Source organism: Triticum aestivum, chromosome 4D, assembly GCF_018294505.1.
Source record: "Triticum aestivum cultivar Chinese Spring chromosome 4D, IWGSC CS RefSeq v2.1, whole genome shotgun sequence".
Lineage (NCBI taxonomy): Eukaryota > Viridiplantae > Streptophyta > Magnoliopsida > Poales > Poaceae > Triticum > Triticum aestivum.
The window spans coordinates 373,883,809-373,899,693 of record NC_057805.1 but is presented as its reverse complement, the minus strand read 5'-3'; the positions used below and the strand labels follow the sequence as shown (position 1 = coordinate 373,899,693).

Genomic DNA, 15,885 nt, shown 5'->3' with positions numbered 1-15,885 from the left:
ATATTTGAGTTATGAGTTTGATCTTCATTTGAAACAATGTGGAATAGTTTCACAACTCACGCTACCTGGAACACCACAGCGTAATGCTGTGTCCGGACGTCGTAACCGTACTTTATTAGATATGGTGCGATCTATTATGTCTCTTACCGATTTACCACTATCGTTATGGGGCTATGCATTAGAGACAGCTGCATTCACGTTAAATAGGCCACCATCTAAATCCGTTGAGATGACACCGCATGAACTATGGTTTGGCAAGAAACCTAAGCTGTCGTTTCTTAAAGTTTGGGGTTGCTATGGTTATGTGAAAAAGCTTCAACCTGATAAGCTCGAACCCAAATCTGAGAAATGCGTCTTCATAGGATACCCAAAGGAGACTGTTGGGTACACCTTCTATCACAGATCCGAAGGCAGGATATTCGTTGCTAAGAATGGATCCTTTCTAGAGAAGGAGTTTCTCTCGAAAGAAGTGAGTGGGAGGAAAGTAGAACTTGATGACGTAATTGTACCTTCTCCCGAATTGGAAAGTAGTACATCATAGAAATCAGTTCCAGTGATTCCTACACCAATCAGTGAGGAAGCTAATGATGATGATCATGAAACTTAAAATCAAGTTACTACTGAACCTCATAGGTCAACCAGAGTACGGTCCGCACCAGAGTGGAATGGTAATTCTGTTCTGGAAGTCATGTTACTAGACCATGACGAACCTACGAACTATGAGGAAGCGATGATGAGCCCAGATTCCGCGAAATGGCGTGAAGCCATGAAATCTGAGATGGGATCCATGTATGAGAACAAAGTATGGATTTTGATTGACTTGCCGAATGATCGGTGAGCCATTGAGAATAAATGGATGTTCAAGAGGAAGACGGAAGATAGTAGTGTTACCGTCTACAAAGCTCGAATTGTCGCAAAAAGTTTTCGACAAGTTCAAGGTGTTGACTATGATAAGATTTTCTCACTCGTAGCAATGCTTGAGTCTATCCGAATCATGTTAGCAATTGCCACATTTTATGAAATCTGGCAAATGGATGTCGAAACTACATTCCTTAATGGATTTCTTAAAGAAGAGTTGTATATGATGCAACAAGAAGGTTTTGTCAATCCTAAAGGTGCTAACAAAGTGTGCAAGCTCCAGCTATCCATCTATGGACTAGTGCAAGCATCTCGGAGTTGGAATATACGCTTTGATAAGGTGATCAAAGCATATGGTTTTATACAGACTTTTGGTGAAGCTTGTATTTACAAGAAAGTGAGTGGGAGCACTACAACCTTTCTGATAAGTATATGTGAATGACATATTGTTGATCAGAAATGATGTAGAATTTTCTGGAAAGCATAAAGGAGTGTTTGAAAGGAGTTTTTCAAAGAAAGACCTCAGGGAAGCTGCTTACATATTAAGCATCAAGATCTATAGAGATAGATCAAGACGCTTGATAAGTTTTTTCAACAAGTACATACCTTGACAAGATTTTGAAGTAGTTGAAAATGGAACAGTCAAAGAAGGAGTTCTTGCCTGTGTTGCAAGGTGTTAAGCTGAGTAAAGACTCAAAACCCGACCACGACAGAAAATAGAAAGAGAATAAAAAGTCATTCCCTATGCCTCAGTCGTAGGTTCTTTAAAGTATGTTATGCTGTGTACCAGACCTATTGTGTACCTCACCATGAGTTTGACAAGAGGGTACAATAGTGATCCAGGGGTGGATCACTGGACAGCGTTCAAAATTATCCTTAGTGGAATAAGGACATGTTTCTCGGTTATGCAGGTGACAAAAAGTTCGTCGTAAAGGGTTACGTCGATGCAAGCTTTGACACTGATCCGGATGACTCTAAGTCTCAATCTGGATACATATTGAAAGTGGGAGCAATTAGCTAGAGTAGCTCCGTGCAGAGCATTGTAGACATAGACATTTGCAAAATACATACGGATCTGAATGTGGCAGACCCGTAGACTAAAATTTCTCTCACAAGCAAAACATGATCACACCTTGTTACTCTTGGGTGTTAATCACATAGCGATGTGAACTAGATTATTGACTCTAGTAAACCCTTTGAGTGTTGGTCACATGGCGATGTGAACTATGGGTGTTAATCACATAAAGATGTGAACTATTGGTGTTAAATCACATGGCGATGTGAACTAGATTATTGACTCTAGTGCAAGTGGGAGACTGAAGGAAATATGCCCTATAGGCAATAATAAAGTTATTATTTTTATTTCCTTATATCATGATAAATGTTTATTATTCATGCTAGAATTGTATTAACCGGAAACTTGATACATGTGTGAAAGTGTCCCTAGTATGCCTCTACTAGACTAGCTCGTTAATCAAAGATGGTTAAGTTTCTTGACCATAGACATGTGTTGTCATTTGATGAACGGGATCATATCATTAGGAGAATGATGTGATGTACAAGACCCATCCGTTAGCTTAGCATTATGATCGTTAAGTTTTATTGCTATTGCTTTCTTCATGACTTATACATATTCCTCTAACTATGAGATTATACAACTCCCGAATACTGGAGGAACACCTTATGTGCTATCAAACGTCACAACGTAACTGGGTGATTATAAAGATGCTCTACAGGTGTTTCCGAAGGTGTTTGTTGGGTTGGCATAGATCGAGATTAGGATTTGTCACTCTGTGTATCGGAGAGGTATCTCTGGGCCCTCTCGGTAATGCTCATCACAATAAGCCTTGCAAGCAATGTGACTAATGAGTTAGTTGCGGGATGATGCATTACAGAACGAGTAAATAGACTTGCCGGTAACGAGATTGAACTAGGTATGGGGATACCGACGATCGAATCTCGGGCAAGTAACATACCGATGACAAAGGGAATAACGTATGTTGTCATTGCGGTTCGACCGATAAAGATCTTCGTATAATATGTGGGAGCCAATATGAGCATCCAGGTTCCGCTATTGGTTATTGACCGGAGAGGTGTCTCGGTCATGTCTACATAGTTCTCGAACCCGTAGGGTCCGCACGCTTAACGTTCGATAACGATTTGTATTATGAGTTATGTGATTTGATGACTGAAGTTGTTTCGGATTCCCAGATGAGATCACGGACATGACGAGGAGTCTCGAAATAGTCGAGAGGTAAAGATTCATATATTGGAAGGCTATATTCGGACATCGAAAAGGTTCCGAGTGATTCGGGTGTTTTTCGGAGTACCGGGGAGTTACGGGAATTCACCGGGAGAAGTAATGGGCCTTATTGGGCCATACGGGAAAAGAGGAGGCATGCCAAGGGGAGGTGGCGCGCCCCCCGCATGGGTCCGCATTGGACTAGGGGAAGGGGGCGGCGCCCCCCTTGCCTTTTCCTACTCCCTCTCTCTTTCCCTCTTTCCTTCTCTCCTACTCCGAAAAGGTAAGGGATTCCTACTAGGACTTGGAAGTCCTAGTAGGACTCCATACTCTTGGCGCACCCATAGAGGGCCGGCCTCTCTCCATCCCTCCTTTATATACGTGGGAGGGGGGCACCCCAAAGGCACTCCAAGATTTGTCTTAGCCGTGTGCGGTGCCCCCCTCCATAGTTACACACCTCAGTCATATCGTCGTAGTGCTTAGGCGAAGCCCTGCGCCGGTAACTTCATCATCACCGTCGCCACGCCGTCGTGCTGACAAAACTCTCCCTCGTCCTCAACTGGATCAAGAGCTCGAGGGACGTCATCGAGCTGAACATGTGCAGAACTCGGAGGTGTCGTACATTCGGTACTTGGATCAGTTGAATCGCGAAGACGTTCGACTACATCAACCGCGTTATTAAACGCTTCCGCTTTCGGTCTACGAGGATACGTGGACACACTCTCCCCGCTTGTTGCTATGCTTCTCCTAAATAGATCTTGCGTGATCGTAGGAATTTTTTTGAAATACTACGTTTCCCAACAGTTTGTTCGCGCTAGAGGACCTTCTACAGGACCTCTCATCTTCTTAGGGGTATGTGTTTTCCCGTTTATCCTTTTAGCTTGTTGAGTGAGGCTTGTAAGCCGCTTCCTAGAGTCTTTGTATCTTGTCGTGCTTTCTTCTATGCCGATTGTGGTTGTTTTCTTGAGATGTAATTTTACCGGTTGATGACTTTGTTAATTAAAAATCGGTCTCTTCTTGAGCCTCCGTTCTAAAAAACTACTTTGGATGTCTAATTTGAAGCAACAATGGAAGTATGAGACTACTGAAGAATGGAGGTGCTTGGATTCATTCAGACTGTTCCTTCCCTCCGTCTTTTGGTTTCTCAGTGCAACTCTAGCAGATGCACTATAACCTCGTCGGCCTGCATAATTCCGTCTGGTAGCGTTTTTGCGGCTCGAACAGGTCTGTTATATCTAGCTCGGCCTGTAAAAATTATACAAGCGGACCGTTGTTCGCTCGCCATATCTACAGGACCGCCAACTTTTTAGGGTTCCCCATCTCACATTTCCTCCACCGCAATCCACCTCCTCTGCCGCCTCCCTTCCCATCTCTGGCGAGCAATTCCGCCAGATGCAGTTTCTTTTCCCGGCGACCAATGGCAGGTTCCGCACGCAGGCGGGGTTGCCGTGGCCATGGGTGGTCGCCGCCGCGCAAGATCTCGCGCAACAACACAGAGGCCAGCGGCTCCCCCCTCCCCCCCGTCAAGGCGGCCCAAGCAAGCACGGGAGCACGACGGCCTCTCCCGTAGCGGCAGTCGGTCCCATTGGCCCAACTTTCACCACCTCCACGAAGAGCTCTACCCACACAATGTGGCATGCCGCGCGACGGATCCGGAACTCCTCGCCACAGAGCGCGCCTTCGAGGCCGGAGAAGAAGGGGTCGCCGACAGGCTCGCCACGGTGCAAGAGGAGCGCAGGTCAGCGGAAGCGTTCGTCCTCAGTGTCAGCCACTGTGCCACCGCCTCCCTATCTATTAGATCTAAGTTTATTCTAAGTTTTATGTATGTATGAACTCCGGGATGAACTTTATAGCGAGAACTATGTATAATCTATGTTTTTAAATTTGCAGTATGCGATAACAGATCTATTTTGCCGAGGCGCGTCACTTCCCGCAAAATCATTTTAGGGGGAATCGTAAAACGATTTTGCGGGAGCGGAATCTGCTAGAGTTGCTCTCAGCCCCACCCTGAGCCTTCATACGCTTCATTGCTGTATGGGCTGGGCCGGCAGATATATGGGCCCAAGGCAACTATCGCCCCTCCGTCTATGGGTGACTACCGTCTACCTCTAAAATAAATACTACTAGTGATTACCGTCCTGTAAAACGCGGTAATTAGTAGCACTAGTAAAAGGTCCCGCTTCTAGAAAAAGGGACACGTTTAGCTGACGAACATCCGCTTGGAAGAGGTGGCGTTTCGTACGACTTTATTGGCAAAAAATTTACCGCAAATAGACTTTATTTCTCAAATAATAGACATGTCATTTACAAGCAGATGAGAAATAAAATCAGGGATCTCATCATCCTAAGAACTAGAGGATCTAGTAGTAAAATAGTTCTTTGCTAATTCATCTCCACCTGATTGGCCTCTCTATAGCAATGTTTGAAGGATATGGACGCAAAGTCCATCATAAGCTGTTTACGATTTTATTGGCAATTTTAGTTACGAGGGGTGACAACTTCTTCAAAACAACACGACCGTTTCTTAAAAAAAAAAGACATTCTTTTTTGTTAAATGCTGCCACCGTTTGATCTAGCCGAACAACTAAAATTGTCAGCTCGACATGCCACCCCTTCCAGCGAATGTTCGCCACCTAACCTTGTACCAGTAAAAAACAGGCGGAACAAATTTGCGATTGGCGCGCCACCATTAGAGCGCCGGACTGCAACTCCGGCAGGTAGGGTTTCGGTGCATACGACACGTGGTGGGCGTGCCCAAGGCTATATAACGACCCCGCCCTCCCGCAGCGCCGCCTTCGTTCCTCGCACCACCATCTCCTCCTCCAGTCGTCGCAAGCGCTATCCGGACAGGGGCGGGAGCTCGGGAAGGAGAGAGAGGAAGCAGGGAGAGAGGCGAGGGAGCGGAGCATCGACGAGATGCAGATCTTCGTGAAGACGCTGACGGGGAAGACCATCACCCTCGAGGTGGAGAGCAGCGACACCATCGACAACGTCAAGGCCAAGATCCAGGACAAGGAAGGTACGGCCTGTTCTTCTCACCCCCGTCGCCTTCCATTTCCTCGAGCATCGAGGTTGAATCCACCGTTTTCGGCTCTGGCTTTGGTTGATCTGCTTTGTGGTGTGGTGTGGATCGATTGCAGGCATCCCTCCGGACCAGCAGCGCCTCATCTTCGCGGGGAAGCAGCTGGATGATGGCCGCACCCTGGCCGACTACAACATCCAGAAGGAGTCCACGCTGCACCTGGTGCTGCGCCTCCGCGGGGGCACCTGGATCGAGCCCAGCCTCAAGGAACTCGCCCAGAAGTACAACCAGAAGAAACTGATCTGCCGCAAGTAATGAATTATGCCCTGCACCGTTCTCAAACTAGTTGGCTTTTGTTCATATGAGTGGATTTTTTTGAGCGTGCAAACCGTCTTAAATTCGACAAAAGTTGCTGCTTTGTAGAGGGTTATACAAGAGGGTATTCGATGCATGCATGTAACATTGTTTGGGCCTTGTGACGTATTCATCTTCTAATCTGAATTAATGAAGGGGCTAAGCAGTAGCAGGATCAATAGGCAAGGAGCTTTATTGATTTATTAATTGATGCAATACTTAGTTATGTGCCATTTTTTTCCTTTTATATCCCCTTGCATCCTGATATAGAGAATCTGAGATCATGAAATGTGATGCTCCTATTTGATAAGAAAAGCCCCATATTTACTATACCATGTTCGTTTGTAGCTGATTGCTCATTCCCTCGGTGTTCCGTCAGGTTTATGTTTGTTCATCTTTTCAGGAGTGTTGCATGGCTTTTCTGGCTGTTGGCTGCGGAGATACTTAGTTAATTAGGCCTGTCATTTGTGAACCACCCTATGAGGAAAAAAAGACTTGCTGTCTGAAATGCTGCTTTCATGAACATTACTGCCTGCAGTGCTGATTTTTTTGTATGTAACTGCTTTTGTTACTGCTATTTGGTAGCGGGAGTGCTTAATCAATCATGCATGCTCTGTCTATTACCTTTGCTTAGGCGATAAGTCATTCACAGGAATTTGGTGTTTATGATGCAGCTAACATTTCTCACCATTCTGTATTGTAGGTGCTATTCACGCCTGCCGCTCAGGGCTACGAATTGCCGCAAGAAGAAATGTGGCCACAGCAACCAGGTGAGCCTTGTTTTCTCTTATCATCAAAGAAACTGGAAGTGTTATACTCATGTAGGTTAGCAAGGTCCATGTTGTTCTCCTTAGTGATGTTAACCCAATATGATTTATAATGCGTGTCTCATACTCCCTCCGTCCCAAAATAAATGTCTTAACTTTGTACTAGCTTTAATACAAAATTGTACTAAGCTTGAGACACTTATTTTGGGACGGAGAGAGTAGTTAGTTTCATTGCGTCTGATGACACTAGCATATTTGACCATATCGGGCTTCTTGATCAGGCAATTGATTCTATGTTATGCCTGGATGCTTTAAATTGCCCCCCTGCAACATGTGCAAGAAGAAATGTGGCCACAGCAACCAGGTGAGCCTTGTTTTCTCTTATCATCAAAGAAACTGGAAGTGTTATACTCATGTAGGTTAGCAAGGTCCATGTTGTTCTCCTTAGTGATGTTAACCCAATATGATTTATAATGCGTGTCTCATACTCCCTCCGTCCCAAAATAAATGTCTTAACTTTGTACTAGCTTTAATACAAAATTGTACTAAGCTTGAGACACTTATTTTGGGACGGAGGGAGTAGTTAGTTTCATTGCGTCTGATGACACTAGCATATTTGACCATATCGGGCTTCTTGATCAGGCAATTGATTCTATGTTATGCCTGGATGCTTTAAATTGCCCCCCTGCAACATGTGCCCTGTTAAACTATCTTCTCATGTATAGATATTTCTGACATTTGGAGCAGATAAAATAACTTCTGTTTCTATATGTAATCCATTGTCCATACTCGTCTAATGTATTTTCTCTAACCAATTATCGTCAGCTGCGGCTGAAGTCGAAAAGGCGTTGGTTCTGTTGAAGAGCCACACATCAGTTGGATCAGCTATCTACTTGTCTCAGCTTATCAAGACTGGCAGAACTTCTAAATGTCTTGGTGTAATGTTCCTGCTGGATGTGGAGCATTGTCTCTTTTGAACAGTTGGTTATTTTTCTCTGCATGCTTAGGACATGTGATGATTGTAATATGGCAGCTTAACTCTTTTTGGCTGGATTGAGCACTTACCTAATTTCTATATATGCTGCTCTGTTTTCAATCTTGCATCGACTGCTGATGTTGGTCCTTTGTTTTGCCTGATATGCTAGATCCTTGATTGGATTACTAGAATGATTGAATCCTTCCCATCTGTTTCCGGCTTTTTTCATGAAATAGGTCATGGTTTTGACGGTTATTTAATGACAATTTTGTCTCCCTGTTCCAAGCGAGTTTCTGCTTGAGTATATCGAGTTGTAATTTGTAAATGGTGCGTCAGCGCATCACATACATGGGGTTTCTAGTGGTTATCAGCCCCGGATGCTTTGGCTTAGCAAAGGAACAAATCTAGAATTAGAGAGCTTTATCGCATTGTAATGTTCCCTGCTGGCTTGAACACATTGTTTCGGTGGCATACTGAAGAAATGCAAGTTAATATGGTAACTTCAGTTTGGCTGGACAGTCCAGTAGTATGCTGCTCTCCTTTTTCACTGGAACACTTGAGAACATCGTTCAGGAATGCCAAGTTAATATGTTTGCTCGACTCTTTGGCTGGATGAACAATACCTATTTTTGCTATCATGTAGATTCGTTTGCTGTATGCTTTGTGTTGCGCACTCGCTCCATGGACATGCCAGAATTTGATTAGGCACGCTGTTAACAAAAAAAAATTGCGGATATGCAAAGGTTGTGTAGGTACAACACATAGCACGAATGCATACATGAGAAGACGTGATCATGGTACGTGGAGCAGAGAGAGACGCGAGATGCTCAGCCTTAACAGACGAAAAGACCATAGCTAAGCCACATCATCTCCAAATCCAACACCAAGGACGCCGTGAGCAAGCAAGATAGCACCCTCAAGAAGGGGAGCGACGTCGCCGCCGCCTTCTGACCCGAAGAACCGGACCAAGGATTTCCCCTTGTGCTCGAAGACGGGCCCAGATAGAGGCCATGTCAACGCCTCCAAGAAGGGAAACGACGCCCGCGGATGCTGCAGTAGCCAGCGTTGATTTCGTCCTGGACTTGGCCCGAGCAATCCCATTGCTGTCGGATTAGGGTCTGGAGATGAGGAAGTCGCTTCGCTCGACAAGATCACCACCTCAGGAGGGGAGGGGGGTTGTGTCTGCCGCCAGAGGATGGCATCGGTCGACGCCGAAAAACGCAAGCTTCGGGATTGGCACGTCGTGGAGCTGGACGGGGCCAGGGAGGCGAAAGGGCAGAGAGAGCCGACACAGAGGAAGGGATGGTGAGCGACGCCACCGGCAAGCACTACTAGGGAAAACCTTATACACAGAAGCTTACCAGTAGCGCGGGCTAAAAGGAGGCGCTACTGCTCATTAGCAGTAGCGCGTGTATACAAAGCACGCTACTGCTATGTGTAGCAGTAGCGCGGTAGGAACAAAACGCGCTACCACTATACATGCCACACGGTTGCCAACAGGCTACGTTTAGTAGTAGCGCCTCTGTGGGAAGCGCGCTATTGCTAACTGGATAGTAGCAGCGCTGGGACCTGGCCCGCGCTTCTGCTAATCCGGCCTTATCCCCGCCCCGGCCCGCCCGTTTCCTCACTCTCCCCTGCCTCACTGTCACCGTCGTGGCCGTCCTCCTCTTACCATCGCCGTCGTCGCCGCATTGCCGCCATCGTCGCCGCATTGCCGCCATCGTCGCCGCATTGCTGCCGGCGTCGCCGCCATCCCCTGGCCTCGGTAAGCCTCCTCCTTCTCCTCTTCCTCATCCCCCCTCCCTCCTCCGCCCCACTCCTCCTCCCTCCTTCACCCCGCTCCTCCCTCCTCTATCCGCCTCTCCTCCTCCCCTCATCCCTTCCCCTGCTACTCCCTCCTCCAGCCGCCCCTCCTCCTCCATCAACAACCCCTCCTCCCTCCACAACCCCTCCTCCCTCCCCCTCCTCCATCCATAGCCCATCCTCCCTCCCCTCCTCCATCCACACGGTTAGGGTTTAGTTGATAGCTTATCCTGTTTAGATTTAGTTGATATGTAGCACTTTGATTTAGTATGCTTCCAGGGTTTAGTTGATAGCTTATAGTGTTTAGAGTGAATTAGTAAATATTCAAACATAGTAAATAGATTTAGTTGATATGTAACACTTTGATTGTAGAATGTAGGTTTCTTGAATAGTATAGGTAGGTAGAATTTTGCTGTAGAAGGTAGATATAAATTTCTAGTAATACAAAATTATAGTAAAAAAGTAAGTAATATAAATTTTTAGGTATAGAACTTTTTGAATTATAGAAATGTATTGGAATGCTATATGACAATTTTTTAGGTATCAAATTTAGTAATAGGAATTTCAGCAATCAAACTCTAAGTTATATTGTGAAATTAGGGCATTTTTCTATGGTTCAAGTAGTAGACAGTAAGTTATATTCAAATTGGATATTTACTTGATAGCTTATAGGGTTTCACTAAGTCCTAAAATGAGGATAGTAATGTTTTTGTTTATATTGTTTTTTTGCAGAAATCAAGGAGCCCTGCATCATCCCCGTCGTCCTCCCCGTCACCGACCCCCTCCGACCACGAGGTGAGACCAGCCAAATCCCCATGTTGATGATGATGTAGATGTTTTGATAGATGTAGTAGAGTAGTAGATGAGTAGCTGTGACAATTTCCATGGAATAGAAAATTTTCAATGTAGGTCTATCAAATATGATGGATTTAGACATGCCATATGTAGTGTTGTGTACTACTAGTGCTTGCCCAAGTGACCTATGTTTGCATGGAACACCTCAGAGTGGCCTATGTTTTGCCGGAGTGTTGATTCGTTTCCGTTCCAGCAAATTTCAGGCGCTCGATATGTCCTATTTTAGCAAAGGTCATGCCGGATTTTTCCGTGAATTTAAGCATGACTTGTGCTAGAATATGTAGGAAATATCGAGTGCCTCGGATTTGCTAGAAAGAGAATTAAACGACATTTTGAGATGACTTTAAGTCTGTTGGGGCTCCATACATGACAGTCAAAAAATCAGTGAGGGAGAGTCTCCACCATATATGAGAGAAGAAGAATGCCGACTGTTGTCGTGGGGGTCGTTTCTCCTTCTTCTCTTTGTGCTAGACCTTTGTTATGCACTAGGGGAAGAAGGAGTAGCGACCATCATCGACGGTCGAAAAATCGGTGAGGGAGTGTCCACCATATAGAAGAAGAATGCCGACTGTCGTGGGGGTCGCTTCTCCTTCTTTTCCTTGTGCTAGATATTTGTAATGCACTAGGGAAAGGAGGAGTAGCGACCATCACCGACGGTCGCAATATCAAAGAGGAATTCCCACCATATACATGAGATGAGAGTTTAGGAAGGAAGACTCGACAGACCTAAAGTCAACCTGTTGCATATTGAGTAATAGTGATCTGTGTGTTGAGTTTCCTGGTAGTTGCCTTCGATCGATTTTCAATTAATGTTTTAACTATGAACATAGGAAATGTCTGACGATGAAAGGGAATTTGTTACGTGTGAATACTGCGAAGACGGGCACAACATGTGCGACATGCCTTTGGTGGTAGGCGATTCGGCATCGTGTTGGATGAGAACTTTGAAGTGGATACAGTAAGTCACAACGACAAGTCTTTTTTCGTAATTAAGCATGACTTCTGCCTTCTTTTGCTTCAACTTATAATTTTAATTTTGTACTATTCTACTAGCGTATCCCCTGCCATGCAAGAATTTATGTCTTGGATAAGATTGGTTTCAGTACTATGGAAAGTATGGAGGTAAAGAGAGTTCACTTGAGGACCGAGCATAGTTATACTTTTGCCGTAAAATTATACAATGCAGACACCTACTCCTATTTTGAATGCAAAAATTGGAGAGCACTATGCAAGGCTTATGCATTTGAGCCTAATATGCTTATCACCTTTGATATTCGTCCGGAAGATGAAATTGAAGGTAATATCAACATCTGGGTCGATGTGCAGACGCCTCCAGTTCTATCATTATGTGAGTTTCTCAACCATATTTATTATGTTATTTATATTGTTTATTTAAAAATAGTTAAGAACTAATTTCTATTGACAGCTTATTTCCATTCAAGCAAACATGTCCAGCGCTTGGTAGACAGCACCTACTACATACTGTCTCGGGGCTGAACTAAACTGCGAGGAGAGAGGTCATTATGTTTCATGGCTTGAGGATCTTGATACTGTCAAGACAGGTTATTTTCCTGGAATTTGAGATATTAGTACTCAAAACGTGCGACCACTAGTGTGCGTATTGAACTACGGTCACATCTATTTAGGGAAGATGGTAAGATTTTTACTATTTTTCCTCATCAGTGCATCTTTTGCATGCATTATTTTTTAAGCTAAACTTCATTGCTAAGTATGTTACTACGATGTTCTTCAATAGGGACTCCCGATGAGTGTTGTGCCTCGTTGGATCAAGCCTAAAGGTCGCATGAAAATGGTTAGCTTATGGCCAAGACATCCTACATTGCACATGAGTGCATTCATGATTTCTCGAAGCGAGCAAGTCTTAATAGTCAAAGACTGGAGCAAAATTGTGAAGGATCGCAGCAGAGAAGTACTAGGGGGCAGCAATCAGAAGCGCAGCCCACAATTAGGAGACAGGTTCATCTGCATTCTCCAATATGATGAAGCAGGAGTGCTACACATGTTATATGCTATTTTACCTGAGAGAGAGCAGCAAGAGTGATTAGCTAGCTAGAATGAGTTTGAAGATGATGATGTGCTACACTATGACTATGATGATTAAATAGCCAGTGTTAGTGGTAATGACTATGATGATTATGTTGGGGAACGTAGCATGCAATTTCAAAAATTTCCTACGATCACGCAAGATCTATCTAGGAGATGCATAGCAACTAGAGGGGAGAGTGTGTCCACGTACCCTCGTAGACCGAAAGCGGAAGCGTTAGCTTAACGCGGTTGATGTAGTCGAACGTCTTCTCGATTCAACCGATCAAGCACCAAACGTACGGCACCTCCGAGTTCTGCACACGTTCAGCTCGATGGCGTCCCTCGAACTCTTGATCCAGCAAAGTGTCGAGGGAGAGTTTTGTCAGCACGATGGCATGGTGATGGTGATGGTGAAGTGATCCGCGTAGGGCTTCGCCTAAGCACTACGACAATATGACCGGAGGAGTAAATGGTGGAGGGGGGCACCATACACGGCTAAAAACAATTGATGTGCCTTAGAGGTGCCCCCTACCCCCGTATATAAAGGAGGGAGAGGGGGGAAGCTAGCCAAGGCGCGCCCCCAAGTGGGGAGGAGTCCTACTAGGACTCCAAGTCCAATTCGCCCCCCCTTACTTTTACCGGAGAGGGAAAGGGGGAAGGAGAGGGAGAAGGAGAAGGAAAGGGGCGCGCCGCCCCCTTCCCCACTCCAATTCGGATCCCTTCCTTGTGGGGGCGCGCCAGCCCCTTGTGGGCTGGGTGCCTCCCTCCCTAGGCCCATGTGGCCAATAACTTTCCCCAGGGGGTTCCGGTAACCCCCCAGTACTCCGATAAGTACCCGGAACACTTCGAAACCATTCCGGTGTCCGAATACTATTGTCCAATATATCTATCTTTACCTCTTGACTATTTCGAGACTCCCCGTCATGTCCGTGATCTCATCCGGTACTCCGAACAATCTTCGGTCACCAAAACACATAACTCATAATACAAATCGTCATCGAACGTTAAGCGTGCGGACCCTACGGGTTCGAGAACTATGTAGACATGACCGAGACACCTCTCTGGTGAATAACCAATAGCGGAACCTGGATGCTCATATTGGCTCCCACATATTATACAAAGATCTTTATCGGTCGAACCGCAATGACAACATACGTTATTCCCTTTGTCATCGGTATGTTACTTGCCCGAGATTCGATCGTCGGTATCCTCATACCTAGTTCAATCTCGTTACCGGCAAGTCTCTTTACTCGTTCCGTAATGCATCATCCCACAACTAACTCATTAGTCACATTGCTTGCAAGGCTTATTATGATGTGCATTATCGAGAGGGCCTAGAGATACCTCTCCGATACTCGGAGTAAAAAATCCTAATCTCGATCTATGCCTACCCAACAAAACACCTTCGGAGATACCTGTAGAGCATCCTTATAATCACCCGTTTACGTTGTGACGTTTGATAGCACACAAGGTATTCCTCCGGTATCTGGGAGTTGCATAATCTCATAGTCAAAGGAACATGTATAAGTCATGAAGAAAGCAATAGCAATAAAACTTAACAATCATTATGCTAAGCTAACGGATGGGTCTTGTCCATCACATCATTCTCCTAATGATGTGATCCCGTTCATCAAATGACAACACATGTCTATGGTTAGGAAACTTAACCATCTTTGATTAACGAGCTAGTCTAGTAGAGGCTTACTAGGGACACTGTTTTGTCTATGTATCCACACATGTATCAAGTTTCCGGTTAATACAATTCTATCATGAATAATAGATATTTATCAAGATATAAGGAAATATAAATAACAACTTTATTATTGCCTCTAGGGCATATTTCCTTGCACTAGAGTCAATAGTCTAGATTACAATGTAATGATTCTAACACTCATGGATTCTTGGTGCTGATCATGTTTTGCTCGTGGAAGAGGCTTAGTCAAGGAGTCTGCAATATTCAGATCCGTATGTACTTTGCAAATCTCTATGTCTCCCTCCTTGACTTGATCACGGATGGAGTTGAAGCATCTCTTGATGTGTTTGGTTCTTTTGTGAAATCTAGATTCCTTCGCCAAGGCAATTGCTCCAGTATTGTCACAAAAGATTTTCATTGGAACCGATGCACTAGGTATTACACCTAGATCGGATACGAACTCCTTCATCCAGACTCCTTCATTCATTGCTTTCGAAACAGCTATGTACTCCGCTTCACACGTAGATCCCGCCACCATGCTTTGCTTGGAACCGCACCAACTGACAGCTCCACCATTCAATATCAATATGTATCCAGTTTGTGACTTAGAGTTATCCGGATCTGTGTCAAAGCTAGCATCGACATAACCATTTACGACGAGCTCTTTGTTACCTCCATAGCGAGAAACACATCCTTAGTCCTTTTCAGGTACTTTAGGACGTTCTTGACCGCTGTCCAGTGATCCACTCCTGGTTTACTTTGGTACCTCCCTGCTATACTTATATCAAGGCATACATCAGGTCTGGTAACAAAACATAGCATACATGATAGAACCTATGGCTGAAGCATAGGGAATGACTTTCATTTTCTCTCTATCTTCTGCATTGGTCGGGCATTGAGTCTGACTCAACTTCACACCTTGTAACACAGGCAAGAAGCCTTTCTTTGACTGGTCCATTTTGAACTTCTTCAAAACGTTATCAAGGTATGTGCTTTGTGAAAGTCCAAGTAAGCGTCTTGATCTATCTCTATAGATCTTGATGCCTAATATATAAGCAGCTTTGTCGAGGTCGTTCATTGAAAAACTTTTATTCAAGTATGCTTTTATACTATCCAGAAATTCTATTTCATATCCAATCAACAATATGTCATCCACATATAATATTAGAAATGCTACAGAGTTCCCACTCACTTTCTTGTAAATATAGGGTTCTCCGAAAGTCTATATAAAACCATATGCTTTGATCACCTCACCTCGTCCTTAAGAAA

At 44.7% G+C, this 15,885-nt stretch overlaps 1 protein-coding gene across 2 annotated transcripts; it reads left to right on the top strand.

Moving 5' to 3' along the window:
* Nucleotides 1-5,779: 5,779 nt before the first annotated feature.
* LOC123098001 (ubiquitin) lies at nt 5,780-8,339 on the top strand. Of its 2 annotated transcripts, XM_044519868.1 has the most exons (5): nt 5,789-6,119; nt 6,241-6,433; nt 7,180-7,246; nt 7,525-7,607; nt 8,069-8,339. In XM_044519868.1, the coding sequence occupies exons 1-5, from the start codon at nt 6,017-6,019 to the stop codon at nt 8,076-8,078; spliced, it is 456 nt and encodes a 151-aa protein (XP_044375803.1). In that variant the 5' UTR covers nt 5,789-6,016; the 3' UTR covers nt 8,079-8,339. The 2 variants fall into 2 exon arrangements, with proteins under 2 accessions (XP_044375804.1, XP_044375803.1); XM_044519869.1 differs by lacking the exon at nt 7,525-7,607 and having other exon boundaries at nt 5,780-6,119.
* The last annotated feature ends 7,546 nt before the right edge of the window (nt 8,340-15,885 follow it).